The following is a 20,901-nucleotide window of genomic DNA, read 5'->3' on the forward strand; positions in this document are numbered from 1 at the left end:
CAGAACAGAAATTGGTGGTGCAGACTCAGGATATTTTCTAGGGTAGCCTGTTTATTTACAGTGGACACAAATCCTGGTTCTTTGAACAGAGGTAGTAACAAACCACACACTGTCGATTTCCTCTTACAGAAACTTCAACTAACACGACAGTACTGTCCTTTCATCAAGAAGCTGTTTTCTTAGGCCTCTGACTCCCTTAGACTCTCATTCTGCTTAAACAGACTGTTCCTTATTCCTACCTTAGTCTCTGGCCTTTCTACCTGGGTAACCCAAGCTATTCACCTAGGACTACTACGCTGGAGAGATGGTCTGGCTATTATCCCTCTTTTTGTGCAGCTGCTTCGCAGCATGAAGAAACCCCAGAAAAAGGTTCACTGCCTAACCAAAGGTTGCCTATCCTACATAATTCCCATAATAGCATGTTTGGGTGCAGTGTGAGTTTCATCCTGGGTTCTTATACAGGAACTCCTCACTTAAAGTCGTCCCGCTTAACATTATTTTGTTGCTGATCAATTAGGGAACATGCTCATTTAAAGTTGTGCAATGCTCCCTTAAAACGTTATTTGGCAGCTGCCTGGTTTGTCCACTGCTTACAGGGAGAGCAGCCCGTTGGAGCTAGCTGGTGGGGGCTTGGAACCAGGGTGGACAGACAGCCCCCCCATCAGCTCCCCACTCCCTTAAATTCCCCTGTGCAGCAGCTGCTCAGCAGGCTATCAATTGCCCGCAGTTCAGCTGTCCCTCCCCCCACTACCATGTGCGGATCCTCTGCCTTGGAGCTGCTCCCCCAGACTCCTGCTTGCTGTGTGGGGGGGAGGGGAAGAGAAGAAGGGGGGGCTAATGTCCCCCTCCCCTTGCTCCTGCACCCCACTTACCCCATTTTCCATAGAGCAGGGGGGACACACAGACCGAGGGAGCTGCTGCCTTAAGCAGCAGCTGTGCTCTGGTCTCAGCTTGCTGATCTAATTAACAAGGCAGAGTACTTCTGACCCCACTCTTCATACTTAAAGGGGAAATGCACATCTCTGTCTCTCAAACACACACAGGGTGTGTGTCTCTGTCTGCCCTCCCTCCTTTCCCGCAGCCTTGTAGAGTGTGAAAGTTAACCCTTGAGGGCTAAGCCAATTGCTAGTTCATCATTTAGCAGTAAGGCATCCCTGGGAAATATCCCAGCCTCCTGACTCCTCCACCTCAACCAAGTTTCACAATCATCATCACTGTGTACCAGTATTAAATTGTTCGTTTAAAACTTATATGAAGTGGGTATTCACCCACGAAAGCTTATGCTCCAATACATCTGTTAGTCTATAAGGTGCCACAGGACTCTTTGCTGCTTATATATATATAATACAGTATTTTGTCTGGTGAAAAAAGAACCTAACCCCCTCATTTACTTTAAGTCTTATGGGGAAATTGGATTCACTTAACATGGTTTCGCTTAAAGTCGCATTTTTCAGGAACATAACTACAACGTTAAGTGAGGAGGTCCTGTATCTCAAGAACATTAGCATCTGTTGCCACAAGACTATATTGTAATATTCACCCTTTGAAAGCATCTTGACCTCTTGTAAGACTATTGGAATTGCAATTCATGTTCTTCTGTAAATTTCACAAACAGATTATCTTTAACAAAGCTGACTTAAGTTTCCATCACTTTAAAGTATTTGCACAGTTTGATCCAAGAAGAAAACCAAAAGACTGTTGCAATTTATTGCACAAATGATTGGAACTTATTTATGAGGCAAAAGATTAGGAAATCAGAATAAAATTCAAATGAGCACATGATTTTGTATTATAGAACATATGGTGAAATGAAATCCCTCATGGTGGAGTGTAATGGTCTCCAGTAGAGGCGGGTGAATCAAATTGCAGAAACCATTTATTTGCCAAATTTCGCCCTCATGTCTGATCACAAATTGTCCATGGGCAGATTGAGATTTTTACTGATTTGTTCGCTATTTGCAACAGTTTGATAAATGTTTTGTGCAAACAAATGTCATTCTATGAATTGCTAGTAAACTGTTCACTCTGAGTATTCATTCACATTGTCAATATTCAGTATCTGAGCTGTGTGACTGACCAGCATAATGTCTTTTATCTGATTGGCTGACCTAATCTTTATGAACAAATGTATTAGATTTTATATCCATGGTGTGGGATAGGGACAAGAGTTTTGACTGCACAAGCACACTGAAGAAATCTTTTTTTAATTAAATAAAGTTTTTGCCTGAAATACCCCCAGCCTGTTAGCAAGTGTTAACCCTTTCATGACAGGATCAAGTAGTTCATTGTACCACCTAGATATGAGGGAAGTGAGTGTGGCTCTCTGTAGAAAAACTGGGTAGGATATCTAGTTCTGAGGGAAGGACCCTTGAGCATCCAAGCATGGAGAGACGTTTTAAACTGCACTTCATGTTGTAGTAATGTTAATTTATATGTTAACAAAGCCAAGCTCCACAAATTGCTGAGCATGGATTCTAGTGTGTGAAGTTTTAGTTTAAGACCATGTTGGAAAAGGCATTTGCTCACATGTTCTCACTGTCTCTTGCTGGTAGAATCTCTGATGAATTTTCAGTCCTGTTTGGGGTCATTAGATAGATATTTGCCAACCAACATCTTTCTACTGGTTTCTTTCTTTGTGGAATTTGACTGCTTATTCATATTGCATTGCCAATAAGTCATTGCAGATTTTTTGAACAAATTCATTTAAGTCATCGTTGTTCCCTATTTACATGATTTTATGTGAGTTTCATAGCTTTTGTAGCTTAGTTTTTTGGGTTAATCTGTTAGTGAGGGACATCAAGACCTTCAGATAAATGCATCTTATCCCATCCTGGTGTTCTAACACCTTCTCCCCTTCCTTCAAACATTTTAAGTTAATTTTTCAATTCCTTATTTTATTTTCAAAATATCAGTTACAAAGCATTGCTTAAGCATGGAGGTGTATAAGGTGGGGGGGAAAATAGCAACAAAAATTCTAGTTGGCAAAGCATATGAGTATAATTACATTATAAACTCAATTATCCAAATTGCTCTATTATATTAAAAGGTTCTGTGACCAATCTTCTCTGACATGCACATGATTTTCATACTGAAATAGAAAAACCTCAAGCTGTTTGTTTTCATATTTGCTAACTCTTGGCCTTTTTACTTCTCATCCAGTGCCCCATGTTGCAGTAACCTTCTGTTTGATGAAGGAGAGCTGGACATGGCTTTCTCTGGAGCTCTATTTACCTGCCAGCTGGTGTCTCTAGGGAGCAGTGCATCCTTGCACCAAACAAAATGGCTGAGGGTGGAGTGTGAGAAGGATTCCCTTACAGCTTTTGTGCCACTAGTTAGGGCCCTCATCTGGAATGTGGGAGATCCTGATTCAATTTGCCTCCCTCCCCTTGGTTGATCAGAAGAAAGGATTTGAACAGGGGTTCACCCTAACTGTTGGACTATAGAGTGAGTCTCATTCTTTCTCTGGCCCAATTAATACTGAATGATTTAACTAACGTGGAGCGGCTTCAAGATGGAGAAAGTCCCACATCAGAATGTCCCATAGCCCAGTGGTTAGGACACTCCCTTGAGCGGTGAGGAACCCCTGTTCAAATGCCTTCTTATAAGACAGAGAAGGAAACTCAACCAAGGTCTCCCGCCTCCTGAGTGAATACCTTAAACAGTGGGCTAATGGGAGGACTCCTGTCTCCTGGCCATTTTGTGTGGAGTGAGGCACGCTCAGAGCACACCTGGCAGAGGAATGCCTATCTTTTCCTGGTTTGAGGATTGCACTGGAGCTTCGGTGTGAGACAGGCATATGGATGCCAAGAGAAAGGCAGCATTGTGCATGCTCAGTAGCGGAAACTTAGGTACCTAGGGAACTTTTACAGCAAAAATGTAGGCACCAAGTGAATTTAGGCACCTACAGGGTTAGGCAGCAACCGAGCAGGGGTTTTGTGGATCACAGTGAGGCCCACAACAGGGACTTAGGTGCCTAAATCTGAGCTGTAGGCACCTAAATCCTTTGGTGGATCTGGCCCTAAATACTGATCTTACATGACTGTGCATTGCACTGCCAGCAGAACATAAGGTTGTCCCTATAATACTTTTAATTTCAACCAGTTACATGACCAAGTCAAGGAATACAACACACATTTCAGTTTGGTTTGGATCATTTCCACTGTGCCTGACTTATAAAATGCTTACAGTGAGAGAAAAAGAAAAATCTGCCCAATTTCATTCGTCTTCAACAGGTGCAAAGCTATTGTCTTTGGAGGGGGGTGGGGGGACATCTTGCTGATTTATTTCTGCATATGTTAATGACTGTACAGTCTGGAGGGAGTTTCTACAAGACTGGCTAGCAAACTTGCTGCTTCTTCTTCATTGCTTTATCTGAAAGAGAAGGGGAATTCCCTTGCATGAAATCAGGGTGTAAACCAAATCCTGCTGGCATAAATCAGAGGGCTGAGCAAGTATTTACCTGTAAATTTCCGCTTCATACCTGAGGAGAGCCTCCTACAAAAATCACAAAACAATGTATTAAACATTTCACCAATACTGGAATGAAAATTGTGCCTGTTTATATAAGTGCTACCCTTATGCCCTTCTCTTTATTTGCCCATAACACCAACACAAAATAAATAGAATGATATAAAAGGACAGAATTTAAATGAACAACCAGTAAACAATCCTGAAGTCCATGAACATGAAGTCATGTCTCATTTAAATGTCTGTTTTGTATTACTCCTTACTCAATCTTTTTGTCAGACAATCTAAATTATTTGGAATCTGAAAAACACGCGGTTGTTTAAGTCACCAAAACTAACCAAGGAACTTTTTCAGTTGTACATGAAATTCACCTGGGAAGGTTTCTGAATTTAGATGAAAAATATCTAAGGTGAGAACATACCTACATGTAGCATTTTTTCATGTCTAAAATAATCTGTTTTTTTGCACTGTTTCATTGGAGAAATATAAATACCTAAACATGGGGTTTGGTATATAATCTGACACAATGTATCTGACTTTCATTAATTTTGCAAGCCTCTTTCTCCATATTTATGTACAAGTTATTTTCTAAAATATAATGTAAGACATACAAATGTTTTAAAGATTCGCATCAAGAATTTCAGCAACATTACAGCTCGCAATGTGAAATTGTAAAGATATAGTCAAGCTTTTCACGTGATAAGGGATACGACGATGACCTCAAGCTCTGTGGTAAGGTTATGCAACAGGAGAATTGCTAAACCATTTGAATGGAAAATTAATGGAGAAAAATAAAAAAAATCAAACCGATCTTGAACTCATGGGCAGTGGGTGAACTGGCCGTTGGGGGAGGCTAGCTCCTGGCCCCTTCCCTTCCCTTCCCTTCTCTTCTGCCCCAGGCCCTTCCCCTGCTGGAGCCCAGAGCACAGTCATCACAGCTGCCGGCCCTGCCCCGCCCCCCCTCAGCCCTGGGCTGCCCCAGTGCTCCCAACCCAGCTCCAAAATGTGGGGTGGACACCAGCCAGGCCCAGCCTCCCTGAGTCCCATGCGACAGGCTCTCCGGCCCTAGCACCAGCCCCAGCCTAGACCACAAAGAGCAGGAACTCAGGCACTTCCGGGGGTGGAGTGTGGACGGAGCCACACAAGGCTGTTTGGGGAGGCTCAGCCTCCCCTGGCCTATGATGCCTGCCACCCATGCTTGAACTTAATCTCCTCTTCTGCCCAATAGTTCCCACTTGGAAAACTAAATTAGCTAGAGTTGGATTTTGGCTTTATATACTTCATATGGTGACATGTGTAAGTATTCTGTCCCAAATTTTGGAAAACATTTTTAACACAACTTAGATTGCACCCACAAATGAACAGAAAAGTCAGTGAAGAGATCGGAGCATCATGTTATGTGCTCATAGTAGTTTGCTCCATTCAAGACGAGAGCAAATGCACTCTGCACCAACTGGGGGTCTAGGAAGTGATCATCAGGGTAGCCCTAGGTTTGAGCACAATACAGTCAACTAGCTGGAAGATGACAAAAGCACTATGTCCATATGGTCATCACATCTACAGCAGAGAGTAGTGCTGGCTGGTCAGTCACAGATGTTAAATTCTATTCATGTTTCTATACTGCATCCATCTCCATGATATCTGAGGGCCAAATAAAAAATACTGTGAGCCACGACAGCTAACTGAGAATCTAGAAGCAGTGATGGATGCAGCTGACAGCCAACATTATAAATCATTTTAGCAAAATCTTCAGTTAGTGGAGATTCCATCTTAATTGCTTCATTATCCACATCCCTATATCAGCTAGACATAGGTCGAGAATCTCTCCATTAGCATTAACCTTCCATGAAACAACTGGTTATATAAGAACATAAGAACCGCCATACTGGCTCAGCCCCTAGTCCATCTTGCCCAGTATCCTGTCTCTGACAGTGGCCTATACCAGAACTTCAGGGGGACTGTAAAGAACAGGCCATTTATGGAGTGATCCACCCCTGTCTGCCACTCCTGGCTTCTGGTACTCCGATGTTTAGGGTTGCCGTGAGCATGGGGTTGCATCCGTGGCCATCTTGGCTAATAGCCATTGATGGACCTATCCTCTGTGAACTTATCCAGTTCTATTTGGAACCTAGTTATACTTTTGGATATCACAACATCCCAATGCACTGAGTTCCACAGGTTAGTTGTGCGAAGTGAAGAAAAATACTTCCTCTTGTTTTTAATGAAACCTGCTGCATATTATTTCATCGGGTGACCCTTGGGTTTTGTATTATGTGAAAGAGTAAATAACACTTCACTTTTTTCATGCCATTCATGATTTTATAGGCCTCTCTGATATCCCCTCTTAGTCATCTCTTTTCTAAGCTGAACAGCCCTAACGTTTTTAGCCACTCCTTGCATGGAAATCTTTCCATAACCTTGATCATTTTTGTTGCCCTTCTCTGAATCTTTTCCAGTTTCACTATATCCTTTTTGTAATGGGGCAACCAGAACTAGACAGAATATTCAAGGTGTGAGTGCACCACAGATTTAAGTAGTGGCATTATGGTATTTTCTCTCTCTTTCCTAATAACATGCTGTTAGCCTTTTTGACTGCTGTACCGCACTGAGTGGAAGTTTTCAGAGAACGATCCATGATGTCTTCAAGATCTCTTTTTTGGATAGTAAGACCTCATTCAGAACCCATCATTGTATATGTACAGTTGAGATTATTTTTTCCATTTTGGATTACTTTGCCATTATCAACACTGAATTTCATCTGCCCTTTGTTGCCCAGTCACCCAGTTTTGTGAGATCCCTCTGTAACTCCTCACCGTCTGCTTTGGACTTAACTATCTTGAGTAAGTTTGTATTGTCTACAAACTTTGCCTCTTCACTGTTCACCTCCTTTTCAGATCATTAAGTAATATGCTGAACAGCACAGGTCACAGTACATAATCTTTGGGGACATTGCTGTTCACCTCTTTCCATTGTCAAAACTGACCATTTCTTTCTTCCCTTTTCCCTTGTCTTTCAGCTAATTAATGATCCAGGAGAGGACCTTCCCTCTTATCCTATGGCTTCTTAGTTTCCTGAAGAGCTTTTGGTGAGGGACTTCAGAACTCTTGGGTAAATACCATCTGGTTCTGGTGACTTATTACTGTTTAGTTTTTTAATTTGTTCTAAAAGCTCTCCTATGGACACATCAATTTGGGGCAATACTTTAGATTTGTCACCCAAAAATAGCTCTGATGTGGGTTTCTCCCCCACATCCCGTGCAATGAAGACTGACCCAAGAATTAATTTAGTTTCTCTGCATGGCCTTGTCTACCTTGAGTGCTCCTTTAACATGTTTGTCATCTAGTACCTCAATTTCCTGCTTCTGATGTATTTTAAAAAATTCTTATTGTTAGTTTTTGAGTCTTTAGCAAGTTGCTTCTCAACTTCTCTCTCGGCCTGCCTAATTATACTTTTACATTTTACTGGCCCAAGTTTCTCCACCTATTCTCCTCATTAAGATTTGACTTCCAAATTTTAAAGGATGCCTTTTTGCCTCTAATGACATCCATTACTCCATATCCATTCTCCATATAGCTAACAGCCATCAGGTTCATCACAGCCATCTAAACACATTCAAAACCTCAGGAAATGAAAACCAACCAAAGACAATGAGTTGATCTCCTACTATTACCAGAGAAGTAGTCAGGTCAATCCAGAACTCAGTAATTTTACATGCTAAATAAGTCAACAAATCATCATAGTGAGAAATATTGACTATTGGTGAGTTGATAGGTTAATTAAATTGCCCACTATGCACACTGTTCATCTTTTTTGGGATATCACAGATGCAGGGGTCAAGAGAGAGAAAAACTCTCTTTGCCTTAACCACTGACCTAGAATAGGTCACAAATCCTCCATGGTGCACATCAATCAAATTCAAAGCAGGTCTTTCTCCCCGTAGCAGCATCTGTCACAGCACATTTGTTCAGTAATGACCTGCAAGGAGAAAGTTGGTGAAGAAGGTGTCCAAGTGCCACTGCTCACATACATATGTTAATGGTTCTACAAGTCCATCAGATCAATGACAGTGTGGCCCAATGGCTGAGTAGCAACCTTGCCAGAATATCATTGGTCCTGTATCTTCATGGGTAGGCCATATTTTAAGGACATTTCAGAAAAGACAGAATTTAAATTACCTAGAATTTTCAAAGCACAACTTAGTGTAATATGAAAAACTAGCTAAAAAACTAAAGTTTTCTACCTTTCTTTAAATGAGACAGCTTTGGTCAAGTCCTTTGTGTAGTTTAATGATAATTTAAGGAAATTAAACCCTTCTTTATTTAAGTTTGAGGGCATATCTACTTGGAGAAACTGAGTAGCATAGCTGTAGTGGAATATTATTTCACTATAGGTATGCTGGTATAACTTCTCCATGTGGATTCTATTTTGGAATAAATGTGACCTTATTCCAAAATAGTGTGTCCACATGGGGGTAGGGGAATAATTATTCCACTATAACTATGCTTATCAATTTCCCCATGTGGACAAATCCTAAAGCTAAATTTTAACTATGGAGCTGCTAATGCACCTCATCAATGCTCTTAAACTCTTTGGTTTGCCCTCATACAGAGGTTCCCAACGTCACTCAGCTGTTTACATGGTATTGGCTCTAGTTGTTTCCAGCTGCTAAATTGTATTAAAAGATTATATTGCATGTATTTGTATCTATTTTAAGATTACTGTAGATGATTGATATACTTGCCCCAGAAATTTCACGTAATTATACGTGGGTAATCCATGAGAGTGGGAAGAGAGGTGGGCCATATGATCATAAACAGAAAGGGAGATAAGACAGTATCTCTAATAAGATATGGTCTACCCAATGGAAAACATTTGACAATCCCTGCCTTAGTATTTTACATTTTCTTAAATACAACAATCCAGCAAGCCATTGTTGTGTCCAGTTTTTATGCCTCTCTGTACAGTAGTAAGATATAAGAATAATTTGTGCAATAAGTTTTATTATATTCTCATTATTTTCTTGCCATGCTCCATCCCCAGTATTAACTTTTAATTTATTTTCCCAGATCTCTCTACTGCTATGTTTGATCACTATATGAACAAAACGTACTTCTCTGGATTGTGGTTCCTTTTAAGAAAATGTATTGTTTCTGAAGTATTAGAGCAAACTAGTGCAGGACCCTGCATGTTTCTAATGCAAATGTTACATTTATAGGATCAGTTGCAATTTGAAACCACGGCCACTTTTGCTCCTTTGGGGCAGATAACTTGCTTAGTTGTATCATCCACCAACTGCTTGACCCAACTGGATTTTGGAGTTCTTCAAAATGTTAAGACCCCAAATAGGCGATAAGTGGGACTTAAATGATACATAGGTAGGGCCCTACCAAATTCAGGGTCCATTTTGGTCAATTTCGTGGTCATAGGATTTTTAAAATTGTAAATTTCATGATTTCAGCTATTTAAATCTGAAATTTCCTGGTGTTGTAATTGTAGGGCTTCTGGCCCAAAAGGGAGTTGTGGGGGGATTGCAAAGGTTATTGTAGGGGGTGAGGTTTAAAGTATTACTACCTTTATTTCTGTGCTGCTGATGGCGGTGCTCCCTTCAGAGCTGGGCAGCTGCTGAGCGGCGGCGAAGCCCAGCCCTGAAGGCAGAGTTGCTGCCAGCAGCAGCACAGAAGTAAGGATGGTATGGTATGGTATTGCCACCCTTCCTTCTGTGCTGCTGCCTGCAGAGCTGGACCCTCAGTCAGCAACTGCTACTCTCTGGCCGCCCAACTCTGAAGGGAGCAGCACAGAAGTAAGGGTGGCATGGTGTGATATTGCCAACCTTATTTCTGTGCTGCTTCTAGCGGGGTGCTGCCTTCAGAGCTGGGCACCTGGCCACCAGCCAATGCTCTCCAGCCATCCAGCTCTGAAGGCAGCGCAGAAGTAAGAGTGACCATACAGCAGCCCCCCTAAAATAACCCTGCGACCCCCCCCGGAACTCAATTTTGGTTCAGAACCCCCAATTTGGGAAACACTGGTCTCCTCCATGAAATCTGTACAGTATAGGGAACAAGCAGACAAAAGACCAGATTTCATGCTCTGTTATGCATTTTTCATGACTGTGAATTTGGTAGTGCCCTATACAAAGGTGTTGGTCTAATCCTCTATACAGAAGTCAATAAATTTCACCCTTTGGGAGTATATACTGTTATACCTAAGGGTATTTTTTGATTAACTCAGTTAAACACATCTGGTCTTTACACACTGGCTATCTCACAATACTGAGTTCACTTTCAAGATATTTAAAGAAGCGTGAATATCTTATGATCTTTTCAATTTTCACTAGGAAATTATTTTAGAATTTTGGGATTCTTGGACAACACCTTTATAATGGGCTGAACCAAAACAGCAATCTTAAACCCAAACCCAATATTAGGATTTGAGATAATCTCTATAAATGATACATAAAAAGCTACTTGCTCACTTTATTCTCTCATGTAGTCCCACTGAGGTGGATGAAAGGGCTATTTGTGCATACCAGGTGAGGAGGATTTGAGCTCTACAGGAGATTGGTAAAAACAAGTATTCACTGATTTTCTTTTTAAAAATTATGTTAAAATCCTCTGGATCTTGATGCTTTTTCATTGCATAATATTTGTTAATGTTTCATCTATCTTAAAGGCAAAACTGCAAGCATTTTAGAAAAGGGCTAGATGTAAAAATTTAGGGTGAAATCCTGGCCCTGTTGAGGTCAAAGATAAAACTCCCATTGACTTAAATGAGGAAAGAATTTCACCCTTTGTCTTTCTGCTACTAGTGTAAGCAGCTCTGTGGAAATCCTTCATATGCTATTTTGTAACCTAAATATAATATGCCTCAGTGAATCACAACGAATATCACAATTGCTTTCTACAGCAATGGCACACTAGGGGGACTATTTCTCTGTTGTGGAAGCACACTAATGTTAAAAAATAGCAACAAATTGAACTGACCCTTTCCTACATTGCAACTAATTGGTCCTACAAAGAGATTTAAGCAAGCCATCTAAAAAGCAGTAAATATTTTTGTGTGTGCACAAACCTTGGTACTACCAACAGAGATGACCAAGTATACCTGTTTTTTCACTTATTTAAAAAACTTATTTAGAGTTGTCCCTAAAATACATATTATGGGATATTTCAATTAAAAAAACAAATTTAAAGTCATCATGAGAAATATTATGCATAGGTAAAACAGCAAATCTTGAAAACTTACTCTTTTGGAGGAATACTTTCTCATGTAGAAGGTGTTTTGTTTTTAGAAAGTCTCTCTCCCTCTTGGGATGAAGGAGTTTGTTTGTTTGTATATATTTATCTCAGAGAGACGCTTAAAATCCTTCTGATACTCTTCCACCTAATTTTAATTCATACCGCTGTCACATGCTAACTCATATTTACGTCGTTCTCAACCCAAAAATACATCACTCCTCATCCACAAAGGCTTACTCTTGAAAGAGGTGAACTTTATCTTTAACTTTTCCAAGCTAGTCACTAAAACTTTTAATTATTTTTTATTTATTTTGTCAGGACAGTTTCAGACTTGCTAGGAGGATCCTCCGGTTGGGTTAAATTCAATGCAGTTTTTATAATTTCTTGTTATAGCAGTGAAGGATTTTTCTGTGTGTTTAAAAGAGACAGGCAAAATTTCATTTTTTATAGCTTTTATTCAAAAAGCCATAACTTGACAAGCCTGCACATAGTATTGAAAGGTTAAGCTGTCCCCTCCAAACCATCAGAGACAACTCTATTTCCTTCAACTTCCAGCTGCTGCGCCTGCAAAATCAAACTTCTAAAATCCAGGTTTGCAAAAAACCAACCAACCGACCAGAAACCCCCACAACAACACACACTTTCCACAAAACTTCTTGTTGGGTTTTGCTTTAAATGGACAACGTTCACGCAGAAGACTTTTCCAAGCAGAAACTTTCTCACCCTCTCTGGTTCCTCTCTAGGGCCTCCTCCAACTTCACCTCCTTTTGCAGCTATGCATCCACCCCTGTAGTTCCCCTTAGCCAGGCTGCCCGTAAAGCAGACATAAGCTGAACCATCCTCCGAACTACAGATCCCAGGATCCCTCTCCAAAGCCCAACAACCTTCCTCCCTCCTCCCTGCCCTTGTTGTTGGAGGAAAAGGCTCTGGCTGAGTTTCAGAGAAAGTCTCAGCTCCTCCACTGTGGACGGGGAGGGCGAGGCGGGCCGCAGAGGCCACCGGTGGGGAGGCAGGGAAAAGGGTAAGGGGTGGGGAAACTGTGCTCAACTGACAGCAGCAAAGGCCGACGGTGGGGGTAGCAGAGGGTGCCGGAGAGGCAGGACACTTGAATACCAGGGCAGATCCCTCCCACCCGGGCTAAGAGGGAGGGACCCCTCCTCTCACCCCTGCCCAGTCGTCGCTGCGGCTGGGCTTCCCCCTCCCCTCCAAGTCTCTGCGTTCGCTCGGTCGAACTCTGCCGGGAGCAAGATTCCAACCCTCCCGCCCCTCTCACGTCCCAGCGCTGCCGGGGTGGAACTTTGCCGGGCTCCACGTTCCGGCCCGGCCGCGAGGGGGGAGCAAGCGACACAAGCGCTGCCCGGCCGATTCCCGCCCCCCTCCCAGCGCGGCGGCGGCGGCGGCGGCGGCAGAGGGAGCCGCGCTAGGCAGCGGCGCTGAGATTTGTCAGGCAGCAGAGGAAGAGCCGCAAGGGAAGCCCCCGTGGTCCGTCCTCGCGAGCCGGCTCTTGCGGCAGCCCGCAGGAGCGAGCCTGGCAGCGCTGCGGCGGGCTTGTTCCCCGGGACGCGGGCGTTGAAGTTGCGGTGGCCCAGGCCGGGCGGTGGCCGCTGCTCTTGTGCCTGCTGTTTGTGTGCCTCGGTGGCCGGAGGGGGAGAGCCGCCCACCTCCGTCCCGCTTCCCACTCCGCTCCCCCGGCTCGGGCTGTTTGTGTGGGAGACACCCACCCCCTCACCCACCCCTCCTTCGTTCCCTCCCCCGGCCGCCTCCTCCCCTTTCCCCAGAGCCGGAGGAGGCCGGAGCAAGCGAGGTGCGGCTGCGGCTGCTGCTGTGTCTCTAGGGCTCTCTCGGCCCGGCCCGGCACGGCCGCGCCGCTGCTACGGACAGAGGAATCCCCCCGGCGGCGAGGCGGCGCAGCCATGAGCGGCGGGGAGGTGGTTTGCTCGGGCTGGCTCCGAAAGTCCCCGCCGGAGAAGAAGTTGAAGCGATACGTGAGTGCATTCACCGTACGGCTTATCCCCTGGCGGGCTGGCGTCCCTCCCCCTCCTCGCCCTGCCTCGCTCTCCTACGCCCCGCGCCTCTCTGCAGTCCCGGCTGCCTTCGCCCCTCTCTGCCTGGTTCTCCTTTCTCCCCGCTGCCCTTGCGCTCTCCCGAGCTGTAGCACGGTGGAGTTGCTGTGTTGACAACAGAGACTTTCTGTCGACGGGCACCGCACAGCCTCTTTGGCTTTCACAGCACTTTTTTTTTTTTTTTTTTTTTTTTTTTACTGCCAAGTACGCAGTTCAGTTTGATGTCAGTTAGGAAAGGACCCTGAGCGGCCCGATCTTTTATCTTGATTTTATTGCCTTGCTAAGGGAGCGCGGGGCGGAGTTGTTCCCTTTCGAGCCTCTAACTTACGTCTTTTAAATGTAAACACTGGCCAGCCTTTCCCTAGAGCCACTGTACAGCTCGCTCAGTGGGGCTGAAGGAAGACAAAACCCTAGTTCATCGGTTGATATGGCAAATAGAAAGTTGTTCCTTGCAGGGCAATTGCCCAAGTTTGGGCAACAGTGATCTTTCCTACAGGTATCTGAGAAGCCCTTTTCCTCTCCTCCCGAGTAGAGCTCACCTGGGGGAACCTTTCCCCTTCAGAAACCCCTGGCTTACAAAGTGAAAAGAAAAGAAAAACAATGTTTCTTTTTTTTATAGAATTCTGCTTTTGCTCATAAGTAAATATTCTAACAGACTATAGCAGAGATGACATTTAAGTTGCATGAAAATGGTGCTTGTTTGCTGAGAGGGCGAATTTCTCGACACAGGAACAGCAGTGCTGTCCTAGCTCCACAGGCTTTCGGAGACGCTGTCAAGTCACGTAGGAGGGATGGATGGTGCCAGAAGTAATCTTTCTTGAGGTCCTTACCATGGCACCAAGGTGGCTTGCATGGTATCTGCATAATTGGTACAAGATGCTGTTTCTTCACTTAGCCATTTTTAGGTTTCATTTAAATAGAAAATGGACTTTGAATGTGCCACTTTTATGGAAGCAGACAAACTACTTGAGAATCAGCAAACACAGGTTGTTATGTCAGAATATTTATTTTATTTATTGATGTCTTCATGACTACTTTCCAAAGAGGAAAGAGAGAAGCAAAGTTTAGTTGCTGTCATTGAGGTTTTTAAATGACAAGGAGTTGATTAAACAAGACTTTCCTATGTTTTAAAATAAAAGCTATTTGAGGCCCCAGTCCTGTCCTAGTGGAGTGAATGGCAAAAATCCCTTTGACTATAGTATTGCAGATCAGACTTTCAATGAGAATATTGTTGTGGTATATAAAACCTTTATATCTTTCCTACAGATTTGGGCACTGGGTCTATACTGGGTCTATTCATTTTTTTGAATGTGGGAATATTTGTATGTACTGTTACAGCACTGGTAAACGTATAGTATCATATTTAGTACAGTGGCAGTGATTGAGGCATCAAGTGATCTAATAAATCTTTTAAGTTTGACTAGTTTTCTGCAGGAACAGTAAAATCGCACACACTTATGCTGTCTCCTGATGGAAGAGGTTATTAACAGTTAAGAGCTTGATACAATAAATCATAGTTAATCCTACTCAAGAGGTTGTACTTTTCCATATTATTGAGGTTTTTTTGAATGCACTAGTGGCTGCACTGTTAAATTAAAATAATGCACATTGCATTAGAAGAAAACTCCAGTGAATAATAAATACTTAGTTGTCTAAGGTGTTATAACTGTATATACGTACATTTCAGACTCTCCAGTCAGTGGGTCTGTTGTCCTTCTTGGGGATCTGCATCTTAATCCTACTGTCCAACAGAAACTCTGTTTGATCTAAAGTAGGCTTGAAACAGTTTCCATTGGCATTAAAAAAAACGTAAATCTCACTTTAAGAGTTGATGTAAGTTGTATATCATTGTAAAAAATGCTGATTAATTTAACTATTTAGAAAATTAATTTAATGAAAAGATCACTTGAAATTTTTAATGATTATACTCGTCTTTATAATTAAATATAGCAATAGGATAATTTGTTACACTGTAGTGTTCCTTTAATTGGTCGTTCCTGAAAAGTAGTCATCCCTGTGTTTTCAGTTAATATCACTTAAAAATTTAAGATGAGCTTTTTGAGGCTGTACAGAGTGAAGATGGCATGTAGGGAGTAAAGGCAAGCTTCCAGTAACTTTACTGTAGCTCAGTTGGTACCACTCTTGTCTGGACTGTAGGACAGAAAGCCACAAGTTTAAATCCTACAACCATATTCACTGACATGACAGCGACAGAAGAGGAGGTATGTCTAGGGGATAGGTTAAAATAGGTTTCCTTCTGCTTGTCTCTGGTGCCTGGTGAATTGTAGATTAAAGATTTTCAAGTCCATGTTTGTAACCTTGATATCATGATCAAGGTTCTTTGTCCAAATAAAAAGGCTGTTAGTAGAACTTCCCAGTTGGACCTACGTGCTCTATGACTGACGCAGATTTGCCTATCCTCACTATAACTAAATCTTTGTGAAGCAGTATGAAAAAAAGTTATATAAAGCTGCCTTTTGTATTGGTGACATTTCAGAAGGCTCCCTCAGAAGGAAGAGAAAGGAATACATTTTCACTGGAAAAGTATGTTTTTGCAACACATACTTTTCACATATATATCGAGTCACACTGTAACTTCAAGCCTTGTTAGTTAATGCACACAAGTGTTGGGGCAAATCCAAGAGTCCATCTGGGAAGGGAGATAGGAAGTCTGAAATTGCAGATGTTAAATCTGGTTTTAGTGCTAAGCTTTAGGGAGAGTGAGAAAGAACACTTTGAAGCTAGTGTACAGACATATGGTCCATGGAGGTTTTTTTTTTTTTTTTTTAAATTGAGTCTGACATAGTACTAAAGACAGTTTCCAAGCATTTGAAGTCCTAACAAGAAGTAACTGTTTTAGGAATGGAAAATCAGTTTCTTGGATGCAGGTGTCTTTCCCCATAAAAAAGCAGAAATGTTTTTATTGTTAGTTCAGGTCTTTGCTGGAAACTAAACTCCTTACTTATAGCTATTGTCATTAGTAGTGGGTTCACTTGAACTGGCATTGGAAATAGTCTAGTTGCTGGCGTAGATGAGATAATCATTTTCAGCAGTATTGCAAAGAGCGTAATTGCTCATTCAGGCAGACCCACTGCTGACAGCAGTTGTCAACAGTGGGCCAGCTACCTGATGTAGATAGGGCTTTAAAGTGATGCATTTCTCACCCCCTCTGTTTACTTCTTTAACATGCATTAAGTCCTTTTTAGTCATCTGCTTAAGTTCTACAAAATGGGGAGAGGGGCTAAACATATAGGAGGAAGCAAGAATCGGAGAAAATGGGTCTAAATCCTGTTTAACTTATGATAGTTGCTACTTGTATGAATAAGATAAAGTAGGATTTGGTTTCTGATTGGGATGGAGGGAGGCTGAGCTCTGTTCTTTTTGTTCTCCTTTGTGCTGCTTTCTGTCCACTCTTGACTTATCTTTCTCATTTTATAAAAAGTTTTTTGAAACTACTTTTGTTCACTTCATTTTTATCTTTTCCATTTCTTCAATTTTAAAAGCACACAAAGAACATTTTACTCAACTCCATTTTTTTTTTAAAGATTAAAAAAATCAGCGTTCATCATTTTACTGCCGTACTGCAGTTTCGCGGTGGATTCTCTGTTTGTGTGCCAGTTCGCACATCAGGTGAGCCTATGTAGTGGTAGCAGTATAGAGGATTTTAAATATCCATATGTTGACAAGTCAGCTGAGTTAGATGTAGGGGAGGAGAACTGTCAGTTTGCAAGGTGGAGTGGGGTGAGGGGAGAACCTTTTATGAGTACTGTGCAAGGGTTACTAAATTTTTCATTAGTTTAATGGCTACAAGGACAGTTTCACTTCTCTCCATTGTTCCTAAATGTAGGATTCTCTGTGGCAAGTCCTTAATTAAATCTGCTGAAAATCAGAAATCTTTGTGTTGCATTTCCTGATACTTACTTTTACATACAGTTGTAAATTACCATGTTTGGTGTTTTAAATTATTTCAAATCCAGTGTGGAGTTGTTAGCGTAGATTTTTTGTTGTGAGTTATTCTACATTTTGTATAAAAGTTACTGCTGTTTTAAAGTGAGAATTAAATAGTAATTCAGTTTTCCTTTTTTTAATGCATCCCAGTTTGAGTAAAATGCTTATTGTTCTGTAGTAGTTAAAATTTTGCCGATAAAACAAATAACTGAGGAAGTTTTGATCCAGACCAAATTTTGTATCTCAGATCCATTTCTGATTTTAACATCTTGTATTTTAGGCAGCTTGGATGGATGATTAAGCATTACCTTATATTCATGAATTACTTACTCTGGGGGATTCTGTGCCAAAAAATTCTGCACCAAAAATTAAAAATTTTGCACTCAATATTTATAATTCTGCAAAATTCTGCTTATTTTATTTGTCAACATAATACAATGTAATCACACCAGTTTCAATTATTTTTGTAATTTATTTCAAAATTCCTGTCAGCAAGTAAGTTTGTAACAATACAAACAACAAAAATATTCAGGTAATTTGTTTTTGACAGATTCCTTACTAGACATATTAATGGAGCTGAGGGAGAGGGAAGGAGCCTAGCAGAAAACCTGGAGGGTTGTTGGTGTGGGTGGAAGAAGTATGGAACAGGTTTTTGGTGGGGGAGAGGGAAGGGATTGTTAGGGAGTTGGAGAGCCTGACCCTGGCTAACCCCGAGCCTTTCCCATTCAGTGAGGCACATCTTCCCCTGTCCCCATGTGGCCATGCAGCACCCCTTCCGTTCAGCCGCGGCTCAATACTGTCACCCCATTAGCTCCTGAACCAGCACCACAGCCTGTCATTTTCCCCCCCACTAGCCCTTCTGAACCACACTCATTGACCCCCCAGCACCCCTGTGTGCCCCATTCTGTCTGTCCTAACCTGGCTCCGCAGGCAGGACACTGTGATGAATGCAGCCAGTTGCTGGCTGTTCTGGTGCCACAGCAGCCTCTGGTGGATGAAAGGCAGAAATGCATCATTTCTCAGGCAGGATGTATTTTCTGCAGCGAAGAAATTCTATGCCAGACATTAATTCTGCACATGCGCAGTGGCACAGAATTCCCCCAAGTGTAATTAGTAATGCCACTCTAAGATAGTGTAAGTACTGATGACAGTAGAAATGGAATATCTTATTATTGGTTTATTCAGAAGTTCTTCTCTAGGTGTATGTGTGATCAATGGTAGTCTTCCATCTTAAGTAGTACTTTGATGGTCAAAGATTTGAGCGTTAAGAAGCACTTCTTCATCAGAAAAAAAAGTTTTGGAAATACATATAGCAGTTGTGATAAGATATAAAACAAAGTGGCTGAACATCTTATTTTTGGAATGCATCTATTAATTTAAAACCTATTCTGATGGTTGCTGCAGTGTAATTTGTGAGCAAATCCACTGAAGTCAGTGGAGTTAAACCAGTGTAGAACTAGAGTAAGTGAGATCAGAGTAAGTTTGCAGCCCTTCAATTGCAAGTGATGTCAGAAATCAGTGTTCACATTACATTTATTAATCCTGAGGTAATCTAGTAACTCTTTGAGATGTTTTGATACTTTGGGTTTGATCCTACCCATCTTCCTCTAGGAGCTGCTGAACACCTTGCAGGATTGAGCCCCACGATTGCAATGTGTAGTGTTTTATAATATAAAGCATGTAATATTATGTAGTGTTTTATAATATAAGGCCGGTAATACAGCCTCATAATAAGCACTTCCAATATAAGCTTTTGTCTACAAAATGTATGTCTATTCTGTTATAAAATACAGTTCCCAGTACCTTAAGTTGTTAACCTCTGCCATATTCATGTCAACCTTTTCTCAGTTGCCATTTGTGATTTAATATGGGTCATGCATTGTTTTGTCTTCAAATTCTTGTCTTTTTTTCAGTGAGTGTCACACACGTTGTTCTTTTTGTATATTGTTTAGCAAATAATCTCATTTCCACATTCTAGCTATAGTCAAATACTTTCTATGTAAAAACTCCTATTCTAGCCCCAAGGCCTGTTCCTCCTTCTTCCCCTTATCATATGCTCTGTAGAAAAGTCAGTGTGTTGCATTTTGATATCTGTAAAAGAAAATATTAGATTCATAGATACTAAAGTCAGAAGGGACCATTCTGATCATCTAGTCCTACCTCCTGCACAACGTAGGCCACAGAATCTCGCCCACCCACTCCTACGAAAAACCTCACCTATGTCTGAGCTATTGAAGTCCTCAAATTGTGGCTTAAAGACTTCAAGGAGCAGAGAAGCCTCGAGCAAGTGACCCGTGCCCCATCCTACAGAGGAAGGAGAAAAACCTCCAGGGCCTCTTCCAATCTGCCCTGGAGGAAAATTCCTTCCCGACCCCAAATATGGCGATCAGCTAAAGCCTGAGCATATGGGGAAGATTCACCAGCCAGATACCAAAGAAAATTCTTTCCTGGGTAACTCAGATCCCATCCATCTAATATCCCATCTCAGGGGATTAGGCCTATTTACCCTGAATATTTAAAGACCAAGTAATTACCAAAATCCCATTATCCCATCATATCATCTCCTCCATGAACTTATCGAGTAGAATCTTAAAGCCAGATAGATCTTTTGCCCTCACTGCTTCCCTTGGAAGGCTATTCCAAAACTTCACTCTTCCGATGGTTAGAAACCTTCATCTAATTTCAAGTCTAAACTTCCTGGTGGCTAGTTTATACCCATTTGTTCTTGTGTCCACATTGGTGCTGAGCTGAAATAATTCCTCTCCCTTTCCTGTATTTATCCCTCTGATATATTTATAGAGAGCAATCATATCTCCCCTCAACCTTCTTTTAGTTAGGCTAAACAAGCCAAGCTCCTTGAGTCTCCTTTCATAAGACAAGTATTCCATTCCTCGGATCATCCTAGTAGCCCTTCTCTGTCCCTGCTCCAGTTTGAATTCATCCTATTTAAACATGGGAGACCAGAACTGCACACAGTATTCCAGGTGAGGTATCACTAGTGCTTTGTATAACAGTACTAAAACCTCCTTATCCCTGCTGGAAATACCTCTCCTGATGCATCCCAAAACCGCATTAGCTTTTTTCACAGCCATATCACATTGGCAGCTCATAGTCATCCTATGATCAACCAATACTCCAAGGTCCTTCTCCTCTTCCGTTACTTCTAATTGATGTGTCCCCAGCTTATA

General features: G+C 41.9%; 1 protein-coding gene and 1 long non-coding RNA gene across 8 annotated transcripts in view; one reads left to right on the forward strand and one right to left on the reverse strand.

Annotated features, from left to right (window-relative positions):
• Positions 1 to 2,877: 2,877 nt before the first annotated feature.
• LOC119854339 lies at positions 2,878 to 12,690 on the reverse strand. Its single transcript, XR_006280690.1, has 3 exons — positions 12,426 to 12,690; positions 4,460 to 4,494; positions 2,878 to 4,371 (listed from the first exon to the last, which is right to left on the reverse strand). It is a non-coding gene; the product is annotated as an uncharacterized LOC119854339 (long non-coding RNA).
• Positions 12,691 to 13,438: 748 nt separating this feature from the next.
• The window catches only part of GAB1 (GRB2 associated binding protein 1), a 151,990-nt gene continuing 144,527 nt past the window's right edge, over positions 13,439 to 20,901 (forward strand). For 6 of the 7 annotated variants that reach the window (XM_038398479.2, XM_038398478.2, XM_038398477.2 and 3 more), the window contains exon 1: positions 13,439 to 13,687. In XM_038398479.2, the coding sequence (XP_038254407.1) occupies positions 13,616 to 13,687 (72 nt within the window). In that variant the 5' untranslated portion in view covers positions 13,439 to 13,615. Of the gene's footprint in view, positions 13,688 to 17,268; positions 17,396 to 20,901 lie in introns of all 7 variants that reach the window. The other variant, XM_043512950.1, reaches the window with a different exon arrangement.

The sequence above is a fragment of the Dermochelys coriacea genome, chromosome 4, assembly GCF_009764565.3.
Source record: "Dermochelys coriacea isolate rDerCor1 chromosome 4, rDerCor1.pri.v4, whole genome shotgun sequence".
Taxonomy (NCBI): domain Eukaryota; kingdom Metazoa; phylum Chordata; order Testudines; family Dermochelyidae; genus Dermochelys; species Dermochelys coriacea.